Source organism: Ctenocephalides felis, unplaced genomic scaffold (genome assembly GCF_003426905.1).
Source record: "Ctenocephalides felis isolate EL2017-DRISC unplaced genomic scaffold, ASM342690v1 CF-g0.4_SCAFFOLD_00845, whole genome shotgun sequence".
Lineage (NCBI taxonomy): Eukaryota > Metazoa > Arthropoda > Insecta > Siphonaptera > Pulicidae > Ctenocephalides > Ctenocephalides felis.
The window spans coordinates 46,121,733-46,135,500 of record NW_020536999.1 but is presented as its reverse complement, the minus strand read 5'-3'; the positions used below and the strand labels follow the sequence as shown (position 1 = coordinate 46,135,500).

At 28.1% G+C, this 13,768-nt stretch overlaps 1 protein-coding gene across 1 annotated transcript; it reads right to left on the bottom strand.

Annotated features, from left to right (window-relative positions):
- Positions 1-9,087: 9,087 nt before the first annotated feature.
- Positions 9,088-10,502, bottom strand: LOC113384137 (transcription initiation factor TFIID subunit 9-like). The gene is made up of 5 exons (XM_026622087.1): positions 10,407-10,502; positions 9,835-9,980; positions 9,504-9,647; positions 9,258-9,443; positions 9,088-9,183 (listed from the first exon to the last, which is right to left on the bottom strand). Exons 1-5 carry the CDS (start codon positions 10,462-10,464, stop codon positions 9,088-9,090), a joined length of 630 nt encoding a protein of 209 aa, XP_026477872.1. The 5' UTR covers positions 10,465-10,502.
- Positions 10,503-13,768: the final 3,266 nt, after the last annotated feature.

Here is a 13,768-nt window from a genome sequence, read left to right as displayed (position 1 = left end):
AACACGCTAATTTTGAATCGAGGTATTATTAAATATTTTTTTACAGTTTATTGATAATTTTTTACACAGCAATTTGATACGGTTATTCATTTTTTATGAAGGTACATTCTTCTCAGATTGCAGATATAAATTTACTGTTATTTAAATGTCCCACTTCGATTTTTATAGATTTTATCTGTGAAAATATTCCTAATTATTAAACGACAAGAGTCAGAGTTCAACGCTACAGCCAATTAAACGTTCATTAACGCGGATTAGCATGTGCTGAAATCTTATAGTCGTGTTAATAGCGAAAAAAAACATATAAATGGTTTAGATCATAAGAGACGATTAGTATAGGATTATCATATCATTAATTGGTATTTATATAGGTACAAGATTTTGTATGAGAAATATTAACGAATTTTGCAAGTGAACAGTAGTGTAAAATAATACATAACTATTTTTATTAAATCTTAATCATTGATAAAATTAAATATATATATATATATATATATATATATTAGGGTAGTCCTTAATATGGACTACGGAGTTCCCAGGGGCTCAATTTTCCAAATTGATAAAAAAAATTTCTGAAGTTCTAGTTTTTAATAAACTTCATGATAGACCACACCCCGACCGAAGTTTTCATGAAAAAAACATGGGTAAAATTCCATTTGTTTTTTAACTTAGCGTGTTTATAACTTAGCGTGACTATTGAATAATTTTTTGGTAGATTTGATAAATACATCCAAGCCAATAATTTAAACTAATTTAGAAGAACAAGTAGAAAATGAATTAATGCATTGCTGTCATTTGTGTTGATCATTGTTCTATATTCTGACTTATTTATGAATTTATGCCTAAAAACAAGCACTACAGTTTACAGATCAACTTGAAGAATCATCAATTTCTGATTATTTAATTATAATAAATTGTATCTAGTATTATTAATTAATATGAGTATGGGCTATAATTAATTTGAGATTTATAGAATTTTATTTATAATAATAAAAAATAAAATTGTGTAATACATTTATATTATACTTTTCTTTATGGACAAAGTGCATGAGGCGGAGTAAAGAGGAATATTAATGCAAGAAATTGTATTTACCTATTAAAACGTATACATTCAAAATTTATTCAATTAATCGTTAAGTCGAAGATGAGAAATATTAAATAAAAGAAGATTTTTGGGTTCTAATTATCGGATAAAAACTGACTTTTTTCCCAAAGCATTCATATGTTTGCACTGGGTCGTCTCGTATCGTGCATCGTTCGTTTCTTAGGCGATATGCATAGCGGAAATTCAGGAGGAATCATAATGGTATCTAACATACCTCAGATACAAAGGAATGAATCATATTATAGTTAACTGTTTTTGATCAGGCGAGCAAAACGACTATTCAATTTTCTTTGCCTTCTATGCACTACATCTCTATTTCGTTATTGCATATGTTAATCAAACGATACGCTCTGTCGATTCAAAATGTTAATTACTTTATTTTCATAATGATAGTAATAATTTTTCGTGTTCTTTAATATGTTTACAATTAAATATTAATCCTCTATATTCATACAAATGTCGAGCGTGCATACGTGCATTCTTTAATATGTTTACAATTAAATATTAATCCTCTATATTCATACAAATGTCGAGCGTGCATACTCGTATGTATGATAAAGTGTACTATTTCCATTTATACTCGTTTATCTATGACTATTACTCTTAATTTCACAAATATTAATACAATCGATCAGATTCTCATAATTGGACATAGCCAAAAGTTTTTTAATTTTAAACTAACTGAACGTGCTAATAGCCAAGCAAGATCAAATATATATACATATATATATATATATATATATATATATATATATATATATATGGACATATATATATATATTAGGGTGGTCCTTAAAATGATCATTTTCGAATTTCCTTGCTCCTATGGGGCTCAATGGTTCCAAATAGATAAAAAATAATTCTCTGAAGTTTTAGCTCTTAATATTGAATTGAATTGCGCTCTATCTAAACGTTAATATTAACAATATTAATTATTTTAAAGCTTAATTATTTTACCATTATATTTGTTCTTCAAAATTCATTGGAATTATTGGTTTTATTAGATATTATAAAAAATCTTCACTAATTGAGTAATTGAAATTAAAGTAGAGATAAGCCATTTCTGGTTTGTCTTCTGAAAACGCCACATTGTTAAGAAAAATCATCACAGCAGTTTATAGGTTCTTAAGTTCTTATCGCTATTTAAAAACATAATAGTAAAAAACAGATATTGTAAAACGGAGTGAAGAATTCTTCTGTTCACAGTTTTTAAACAAAAAAAATATCTGTCGGCATTGTTTTAAAGAACAAAATTATTGTGCGCTCTTGTTGTATGTCTCACCATCACAAATGAGGTATTGATAATTTTGCTCTGTCTGTTTTTGATTTAAGCATTAAAGTTCGACAATTTATTACGACTAAGGAAGATAAAAGTGGCACAAATCTACATTTTGTGTCCCAATAGTATTAATTTTTTTTTTGTTAGTTTGTGGACTTAAAAATGCAAAATGTAGTCAGGAAAGTGTTCTTGCTGGTTACTAGGTTCTTCTAATTTTTCTTTGGCGTAGGAACTATCATAAATTATAAGAGCGGAAGAGCAAAAGAAAAACATAAAATATATGCGTGAAACTAGTCTTTAATGCTGAAGAATGCGAATCTTACTACAATCCCTTCTGTTAATGCAAGGACCGGTTTCTATTCTTTGATAATATACAATTCAAAATAATTCCTACGAAGACTTTCGCTATCCTTATGCTTCACCTGCTAATTTTCTTTTCTAATAAATAGGAAACGCATCAGCTTCAAGATCGCTTCTTATCCGTGTCTATCATCTATAAATTGTAATTAATTTAGCTAAAGATCAAGTTGCAATATATGAAAATATGATTTTCTTTTTTAAGACCAGCACAGAGAAACCAATTCCAATGAAATTATAAATATTCGTTTTGGTTATAGAGTAATTTTCTTAAACATACTCATGTTGCTATACTAAAATACTAAAATAAATATTTAAATTCTATCAATCAACAATACAAGCCAAGTGTATGAAACTGTATTTTATTAAAATCAATATTTCACTTTGATTATTTAATAATAATTTTATATAATAAATTGTGTATATAAATATTTAAACTCTATTAATACTATAAGTCAAAATATATTTAAACTGGTAGTTACTCTTATAGGTGTACAATGCAGATAACAAATAGAAAAAATTACCACACTAATCAATTCTAAACTTTGAGAGTCGAAAGCTTCTTATCAATATTAATTAATGCAATATTAAAACAATTTGGGAAGATAATTGTATCTCACTATATGTTTTTATTGATTATCAAAAATTTCATTGATAGCAAAAATATTTCGTCTTATAAACATTCCAATGATGGATGTTTTTGAATCTTGTCAGATCAGATCTTGGATCATCATTATATAAATTTACATCCGTCAAAACGACAAAATAATATTTACAGTTCTAATAAAAATATTCCATTACCAATCAATCATTTCGTGGTATGTTTGTAGTAATGATGGACAGTATCGTAAAATAATAGAATGATATCGAATAATTAGTTCTTGTGTGAAATGTTTGTTATAATTGAAATGATAGACATATCACGTAATATCTCATTGATAAGTATATTTTAAAATAATGAAGTGAAGAAGAAGGTAATCTGGTAATAAGGAAATTACATGGTTCTACGGAATTTCAATATTGCATATTCTATAATATCATGAACAAATTCTTATATTAAAAATGTAAGTGGATGGCCCAATGACTAAAAATATTTTTCTCACCAAATTAAGCGAAAGCCTTGCAGATAAAATATTATATTATATATATGTGGATAATGCTATCATGAATATTGATATGTAGAGCTTTCGACTCTCAAAGTTTAGAAGTGATTAGTGTGGTAATTTTCCTATTTGTTATATGTGCGTACACCTGTAAGAATTACTACCAATTTAAATATATTTTGACTTATAGTATTAATAGAGGTTAAATATTTATATATATAATTTTATATTATATATATAAATATATTTATTATATGATCAAATTAATTAAATGCTAAACTTTTGCCATATATTGATAGACATGTACCTACCAATTACAAAATTTTCTTAAAATAGAGGTATTTAAGCTCAATTGGGCTTAGTTTCCTATTATAAAGAAAACTCATCATATAATGACTCAGAGCATATTCAAATTGCAATTGCAAGAATAACGTTTATTTAGATGCTTTATTTGTTTGCATTGAGTGCTTTAGAACGCATTAAAGAATAAATTTCAAATACAGTGTAATAAAATAAAAATATTGTTTCTAATCGCACGATGTTCTCAAAATGATTTTTTAAAAAAATTATATATACGTGCAGGGCCGGTCCTGGGGTACTCAGCGCCCGCAAGCTAATTTTTTTCTGGCGCGTCCCACCTATGATTTTAACTTTTTGAACAATTTATCATAAAAATTATATAAACATTTAGGTTAATTTTTTAAATAATTTTAAATAAATCTGGATTTAGTACACAAAAATTAGATATAATATAAATGTGCATAAAATACATTGATTTTAATTTTATATAGAAGATGAAGCCGATTTGCGGGTGCTCATAATCCAATTGTAGTGCCTTCTATCGTTGTCGCACTACCGAATTATTTTTAAATTCTTATTTTCAATCCATACATTTTCGTACATCCAAAAATTTCAGTTTGTTCATTATTGCTTGCAAGAATATTCTCAAATTTTCATTTTTTTCTAACGCATATGTAATATTAATATTTGAGTTTGGAAACATTTTACTTTGGGGGTTTTTATGCCATTTATTATATTGAGCAAATCATAGAGAGCTTGGTGGTTCTTCATGTTGGATTACTTTAATTTAATTTTTCATTTATTAAAATGTCTAAAATTGCATAGTAAACTTTTCCTAATTGATATCATAATACCGAAGTATATGTTTTGTTGTTCTAAAGTTAAAATTGAAAAATATTGTCCAGGATTAGTAAAAGAAAACCGTATATTATGCATTTCATATCCGAATCTCGTTTTGGCGCCCCCTAAGGCGTGCGCCCGCATTTTTTCATGCATTGCATTCAAAGTAGGACCGGCCATGTATACGTGTGTATGTATGTAAAAACTCTACTGGGCACGATCCTGTAAAGGAAAGGAAACTGGATTGGATTCAGTCTACTTCTTACAGGATGTCGAAGGTAGAATAAAAAGACTAATAGGATTAGGAAGAAGAGAACATTCAGGAAACCAAAAGCCGAAGCACAGGATCAGGAAACATGGAAGCAGAAATTTGGAAAGAAAAATGCACAAAAGTGAATAAAAAGTAATAAAATAGAAATATTGTTCCTTATCGCACAATGTTTTCTCAATGATTTTATTTTTAAATTATATATAATATACGTGTAATGAATGTAAAAAACTCTACTGGACACGATCCTGCAAAGGAAAAGAAACTGGATTGGACCCAGTCTGCTTCCCAAAGGATGTCAAAGGTAGAATAGAACTAGGATTAAAAGGATTGGGAAGACCGAGAAACATGAAAGCAAAAATTTTTAAAGAAAAATGCATAAAAGTGAATAGTAATGGGAATAAAAACAAGGAAGGGCAAGAAAATAATTGATTTTTGGTGCTCTCACACCATGGACCTGCCTTCGGGCAGACCATTTATTATTATTCATGTGTATGTTTAATAATAAGTATATTAAGGTCTATATTATTCAGAATAATTTGTTTCTTCTTGGAAAAATGATTATAATATTATTTTGGTAAGAATTTATTTTAATTAGTTTTTAAAATTAATATTAATTTTAAAATCAGACAATTAATCATTACATATATACAACCATAATTTAAATTATGAAAAAATCATAATTATTAAAATATTAACAAATATATTTTGCATTAATTTATGCAATTATTTACAATCCTTTTTTAAAAAATAAAAACTTACCAAAGTCAGACTAGTCATCACAAAAATAATAAATGCTTAGTTGCACCCATGGTGAAAAATTCACACTTTTTAAATCTATCACAAAAAATAGTTCAAGTGAGCACTTTAATCTATAAAGACAGTACCATGCAACAAAATAACATACACAAAACACAGTTCGTTATTTGTGGGAGATAATAAGGAAAATCGCACGTTTCCTTAGTGGTCACCGATAATGAGTGGAAGGAAAACAATTTTTATATGTGAACATCTTAACTCTGCAAATATTGTTGGCGCACTGGGTTCTTCGTAGCGGACACCGCGCTTTGTATACGCGTGCACGCGCCTCCGTGCGGGGAAACTCGTTTGACGGCGGCGGTTGCTGGAAGATTGCCGGGGGTAGGTCCAGAACTGCTGCTAGAGGATTAGGAAATCTATTATAAACTAGTGGTGTACGGCATCGTGCCTTTGGGCAAATTGCTGGAACTTCCCGTACCGAAAACTAATTTATTAAAAAAAACTTTGCAAAACTTGGAAAAAATTAGATTCTTGAGAAATTTTGAAATTTAAAAAAAAATAACTTTTTTGAAAAATTTGATTTATTTATATTTTGATTTTTTTTGTATTTCGAATTATTTTGAAAGTTTTGATAATTTTTTTAAGCAATCGCACTGCATAGCTGATTTGGAGTCGAAATAACAAAAGCGCGTGAGCGCCGCGTAGTCGTCCAACGCCTAAACATTGGTACGGAACCCATACACAAATATACACAAAATTTGTACTTATTATTACAATCTTTATAAAATTTCTGATAATACGATGTACATAAATGTTCAGTTTTGACCACCAAATGGCATTATTTTTCAATTTTTTATTGGATCTTCGGAGACGCTGGACCTGTCTTTACAAAAAATTTCACCAGTTGTTCATTTCGTCAATACAAGTAAAATGCTTTTTGAATTATTTAAATCGGACGCTCCGTTATCTCAAAAACTGAAATACCAGTTTTGGCAGTTTTTGCCCCGTAACTCCGAAACGGCTAGACCTGCCTTTGTCAAAAACTAATCAGCACGAATCGAAGGTTTTTTGAATATTTAAATCCGTTAATCCGTATTCGCAAAATCGACGACAAAAAATTTGTATCCGCACACACACACACACATAAATAAACACTCACACACATACATCCAGTTTTTCTAAGTTACGCCAAAATTTTCAGAAACTTCTGAAACGTAAAGATATATAAACATTTTTATTTATATTTTTTGCGATTACTATAACTTACCCTAAGGGAAGTTAATTACTTAAGTAATTAACTTCCTTAAGGGTAAATTCACAATTGTGAATAATATATAGAAATGAGAATAAGTAAGAAAATTAAAGCGATAAATATTTATGTGCTGTAAAATGTTATGCTTATATATTTAGTTTTAGTTCATATTTTACTCCTGTATTACATAATTAAATGCATTAATTTTATTTGTTGATTATCCAAAGGAAAAGTTTTGAAAGAAAAAAGAAAAACAATTGTTTTCATCAAACACGTTTTGCTCATTTTATGTTTTCTCGATCGCCATTCTGAATGAGACCAAATTTGGAAAAAGTGTAACTCGATAAGAACTAGTGTTGCCAGTTTTGCACGACGATAAGCCAAGTCGTTTTTTATTAATAGCAGAAAAGCGAAAAAAATTTCGTCCACGTTTTAGGCTGACTGCAATCCTGAATCGATTTTAAAAATTCAAAAACTGTCTGAAAGATATTGGTTGGGAAATATATATATTTTCCAACCAATATCTTTCTTAGTATATACTAATTAGTTTTTGGTAAAAATCCGCAAGTATTCTTGTAATTAACTATTGAAAAAAAATCAGACAATTTTAATGAAACTTGGCTGAGTCGATTTCAAAAATTTAACAACCATTCGATAAAATTTGTCTGTCCACGTTTTAGCTAAAAATTCTGAACAGAATTTAAAATTCAAATACTATTGGAAAGATTTATTTGGGAGTCCTGCTGATCATTTTGGGACAAAGATCGGCCGTTTCGTTTCTTTGGAATTAACCGTTGAAACAAAAAAAAATCGATGAAATTTTTATATTGTTAGACATCATGGTCCCAGAGAACATACTAAAATCTTACGTCCCTACGGCAAGTAGTTTAATTTTAAAAATTCATCTAATTTATATATTTAAATTATAATTTATTAAGTTTGCTAAAATATCATGGTCAAAATTCCTGTAAAAAGTAGCTTTTGTGATGTGATGAGTCAAACATTGTCAATTCATTAAAATTTTAGTAAACATACTACAATTTTTGGACATACAACCACGTGTTAGTACAATATATATATTATAATTACAGGTAATTTAAATTGTGTTTGAGAAAATTGAATTGGAAATCGCAATGTTTAGATTTAATTGAAAGCGAGAACTTTATTTTAGAAATAAGTTCAAAATTTTATCTGAATATCTAATGCTCAATTTTGGTTTTAGTCAATTATTATACATTTCGGGAAGCTTATGCAACTTGCCTTAAGGCTAAATGCCACCTTCACTAATTTATTTCTATAATTTCTTGTAAATCACATTATAGCATTCTTATGACCTGCAAAGTTTAAAAAAAGCCTTCAGATGATAAATGGATTTGGATTTGAATTTGAAAATACATTTTTTTTTATTATAAATTCGGATAAAAAATTATGAAGTATAAAATACTTTTCTATTTGTTCAATGTCAGAAAGACCAGGAATTGTTTTCTGCTGTTTTACATTGAAATCATATATATTAGGTACACAATTCTTATTATTCTAAATGGTTGTAAGAATTAACACAATAGTTTTAATTTTTTCTGGAGCATTTTATAAGAAATAAAAAAAAATAATGACAAAAATATCACTAATAAAAATATTTACGTAACTTTAATTAAAGAATAGCTAATTGAAACAAAATATTTTACATAAATTTTCTTGCAAAAATACTATATATTCAAATAAGTATTGAAAGAAAATATAGAAGAACTATCTGTTTTCAATAGAGATATTCAAACATTGTAAAATTTAAATTATTAATAAGTCCATAAACAATATAAATTATAATCATATGACAATATCAGTTTCATCTTCTCTTTTTCTTTTGGCTGTATTAACTTGGCCTGGATTCATATTTTCTGAGCTTACTTCAACTTTAATCGGCTGTTGAAAGATAAAAAAAATATTATTTATATTATACATTACATTATATATATATATATAATATAATAATTCACCTGTTTATTTTTAGGTTGCTGAGGTTGATTTGCACTGAACTTGAATACTGGCTTCGGAACAGAGACAGTCTGCATTTTGGTCGTAGTTGGCAGAGTTGTTTGGCCAGGCTGCCTCTTTATTGAAGCATGAAGTAAGTTTGAATTCTTAGATGCGCCTTTATTTATGTTACGTGCTTCAGACTTGGCCTTGAATTAAAAAAACTTTCTGTGAAAGAAGTTCTAATATTTTGACACATTTTAACTTACTTTTTTTGTGTTTAGTACATTTGTACGCAATTTAAAATTGCAAGATGAAAGACAATATCGATCTGGAGGCAATCGAAGACCGCAATGAGGCTTCACAAGTGGTAGAGGAGTACTATTTTTTGATCTTGCCATCTCTATAAGTGTCTTAATAATAGATATTAATTAGTATAGTATTTAAACATACATAACTAAAGTATTTACTTGAAATTGGTATTATATATTAGTTTACTATATTTTATTTTACTATTTTAATTCTTAATAAATATTATAGAGATTTCATTTGAAGAAATCATGAATTCAAATTTCATTAATCACTTCAAATCAAACTTACTTCTCGAGGTAGTGGTGTTGTAAAAGCTCTTTCCGCAATCATTTGTACTGCTAGCTTTTCGTCTTTAAGGTCAATACTTTTTTTGTTCTGATGATTAGAATGATTTGCATATACTCTAGCATCATCCAAAATGCATGTGACGTATCCTTTGTACAATATATTAAAAAAGTTAATATAAAAATTATTATGGTTTGATATAATACATAGCTTTCATTCTTGGTGGATAAAGTGTTAAAAAAAGTGGATATATGAGATGTCACAAATTAAGACTACTTTTAATAATTTATTAAATAATTAACTTGAATTGTAAATGTTATAAGTTCAATGATATCTACCAAGTTGATTCAATGAATTCTGTAATTGAATAAATATTTGTACTAAATAATTAATACATGGACAGATAACCATTGAATAAGAGACTAATTATTCAATTCGTACCGAACAAATAAATTCACTTTGAATTCAAATTTTTTATTCAATGTTATAATAAATAAAACTTGTTTAGGTTATGTTTGTTGATAACCACAGTTTGTAATGGTTGAAGTTTGTTTGAGTCTAAAAAATATACATACGATAGGTAAATTCCAACAATTGATTAATAACTCGAGGCTCATATTCTGATATTCCCATATCTTTTAAAATAGCAACAACAACTTGGGCGTCTTTAGGTACATTGTTTAACCTGATTGCTTATATTAACTTTATCGGATTTTTCCCGATCACTTTTATCAGTCATTATTATTGTTTTTCGAGCACTATTTAGTTATATACATAATATATTTATATTAATAAACAAAACAACACTGACTCGAAATACATTAAGCGCTTCAGAATTTTAAACCTTGCATTTAATGTCAAACTTCGGCTGTCATGATGGCAGTGCCATCTGTCAATCGATAGAAAACATAAACTAGTTATGTTTACTTATCTATGAACTAGTTGGTATTGGTATTTAGCCTTGAGGCAAGTTACATGAACTTCCCAATTTGTGTAAATAATCGACTTAATCCATGATAGATAAATTAATTTATGAGTAGTTAAAAGTATTCGAAGTGGATTTATTACACATTATTGAAAATCGAACACGTCAACCCGGTCGGAGTATTTTTTAAAAGCAAATTTTCAAGAATCAATAATTTTTATAATTGAGCCAGTTTTTTGTATGACTTTAATTGTTTAGTATGTTCTTTAAGACCAAGTACCTTATCGTTATACCAAGTAAATCGTCTAATTTTAATTTTAACAAATGTCAAAAAAAAACTACTCATTTTCTCAAACTTTGATGAATTTTTAAAATTGAACTACTTGTCGTAAGTTCGTAATATTTCAGTACGTTCTATAAGATCATGATATATATGGCCCAGAAAAAGTTCCATGAAAATCGGCTTCAATTTTTGTTTCAACAGTTTTTTTTTATGTTTTATTTATTTATTTACATATATACATTATTTTCATATCTCAGTCAGACAGAGGTGCCTGGTATGAGAGATTATGAAAAACAGTTTTCATATAATATTTACATTTCATTTGACTATAATATTATTTCATTAATATAATATCTATATATAACTCTTCAGTCTTCTTTTTCTTCAATTTCCATATAGTACTTCTTTATTTTTCTTTTAAATTATCATTATCATTGGTCATCTTAATATAGTCTGGCAATTCGTTATATATTTTGGTAGCACTCCATATGACATTTTCTCTCAAATTCTTTTTTCTATTGCGTTCAATGTGAAAATTGTTGTGTTGTCTCGTGTAGTGTTCATGTATATCTTGATTTGTGTCTATTGTTGCACTTGTTTTAATTCGGTTAAATTTCATTTTGTGTATTAGTTTGCATTTCTCTATTTTAATTATGTTATTTAGTGAATGATTATTTGTTTCTCTCTGCAAGTATTTGGTGGGTGTTAGATGTTAATTACAATAAGAAAACGGCTCGGTAGATTTCACCTAAAACTATAATCAGTATCATTCCCAACTAATATCTTTCGAACAGTTTTTGATTTTTTAAAATCGATTTGGTAGTATGAGCTTAAATTTGGACAAAAAGTTTAACATTTTTTTCCAAATTACAAAGAAACGGCTCAGCCGATCGTCGCACAAAACTGAGAAACGATAATCCTCATCGAGATACATCAAATGATTTTAAAATTTTTGAAATCGGTTCTGGCGTTTTTGAGCAAACGTTGATAAAAGATCTAATTTTGACAAATGCCAAAAAAGCCATACTAATTTTTGCAAACTTTGACGAATTTTTAAAGCTAAACGAGTTGTCGTAGGGCCGTAATATTTTAGTCTAATCTAGAAGACTATGGTATCTACCGCCAAAAAAATAATCATAAAAATCGTCATTTTTTTTTTTTAACTTTATTACAAGAAAACGGCCCGGCCGATCTCTACCAAAACTAATCAGCACAATTTCCAACCAATATCTTTTTAACGGTTTTTGAATTTTCAAAATCGATTCAGAATTGCGGGCTAAAACGTAGACGAAAAGTTTTTCACTTTTTTGCGATTTATAAAGAAACGGCTTGGCCGATCGTCGCACAAAACTGACAAATAACAGTCCTCATCGAGATACATCGAATGGCTTTTAAATTTTTGAAATCGGTCCAGCCGTTCTTGAGAAAACGTCGATTTACGGCAAAAAATCTGTTCACATACACGCATTTTCCAAATTTGGTCTCATTCGATTCAGAATGGCTTGAAATGTCCTTCGGGAAGTTAATAAGCCTAGGCACAGACAATATTTGAATACGATGTATACATAAATGTAAATAAGCATGGCACAGCAAAGCGTCAGGGGGTTTTATTTTTATCTAATATTCAAAGATATCTTTTTTTAACCTTTTTTTAACGTTTTTACGTCTGTTCCAGAACAGTTTTAAAATTATTAAAATAATAATTATAATAAAAATGATATCTTTGAATATTTGATAAAAATAAAACGCCCTGTACTAGTAACTTCTAGTACTAGAAGTAAAATATATGACGTAAATCTGAAGGCGTTGGCAGAATACAAATCATCTGACCCATTTTCAGTCGAAGGTCTTATCTATTGTTGATTAAATGCAGAAGAAATTTTCTTTTTAATCTGGCCCTGGTAGAGTTGTTCTGAAGTTTTCTGGCGAGCAAGTTGGGTGATCAACTAAACGATTTTTATATTTGTGTGAGAAAGCTATTATTTCATTCTTAACTGTGCTAGTGCCTGTGCTTTGTGTCAATTTGGAACATATTTTGGTTTTTCAAATTTCTTTTAATAACTTGTTTTGAAATCTTTGAATTATTAAAGCGTTTTAGTTGAAAGTTGATCCCCATAGCTGTATCCTGTTTGTTCAATTTGGTTTAATGATGGCTTTAGAGGCAAATTATAAAGATATTTATCCATGGTTTTTTATCAAAATTTTTGCCGTTTTAATTTTATCAAATATTCATGGATTTTTAAACAAAAGATTTTGCTCTCTTATTTTATCAAATATTCAAAGATTATCAATGGGTTTTTAAACAACGTTTTTGTCGTTTTATTTTTATCAAATATTTAAAGATCTATCCATGGATTTTTAAACGAAGTCTTTGTACAAACTAGTATATATTCTTGAATTTTAAAGTTTTGTATAATTTTTAACCGGAACGCAAATTTTTGACTGTGAACAACTTGAAAATTTTGTGCTAGGCACTTTAATTTATTCTGTTAGAAAAAAATAGATAAAATTTAGATTTATAAATCATAAACCATAGAGTGCTTTACTCTAATTGGAAATGATGTCAAGTTAAAACCATGGACTACTCTTCACGCTTTTTTATTAACATTAAATCGGCTGTACATATACATATTTAATGTTACTTGTCTAGTAGTAAAAACATAAAATCCTATTTCAGATGTGATATCCTTAGAATAAATTTTTAGTCTTATTACAGGTGCTTATGACTT

Bases quoted from the DNA above. Each gene is read 5' to 3' on its own strand.
- LOC113384137 (XM_026622087.1), bottom strand. From the start codon at position 10,464: ATGGGAATATCAGAATATGAGCCTCGAGTTATTAATCAATTGTTGGAA. The intron at 9,648-9,834 runs GTAAGTTTGATT...TCTATTATTAAG, and splicing joins CAACACCACTACCTCGAGAA to ACACTTATAGAGATGGCAAG. The intron at 9,184-9,257 runs GTGAATTATTAT...ATCTTTCAACAG, and splicing joins AGCAACCTAAAAATAAACAG to CCGATTAAAGTTGAAGTAAG.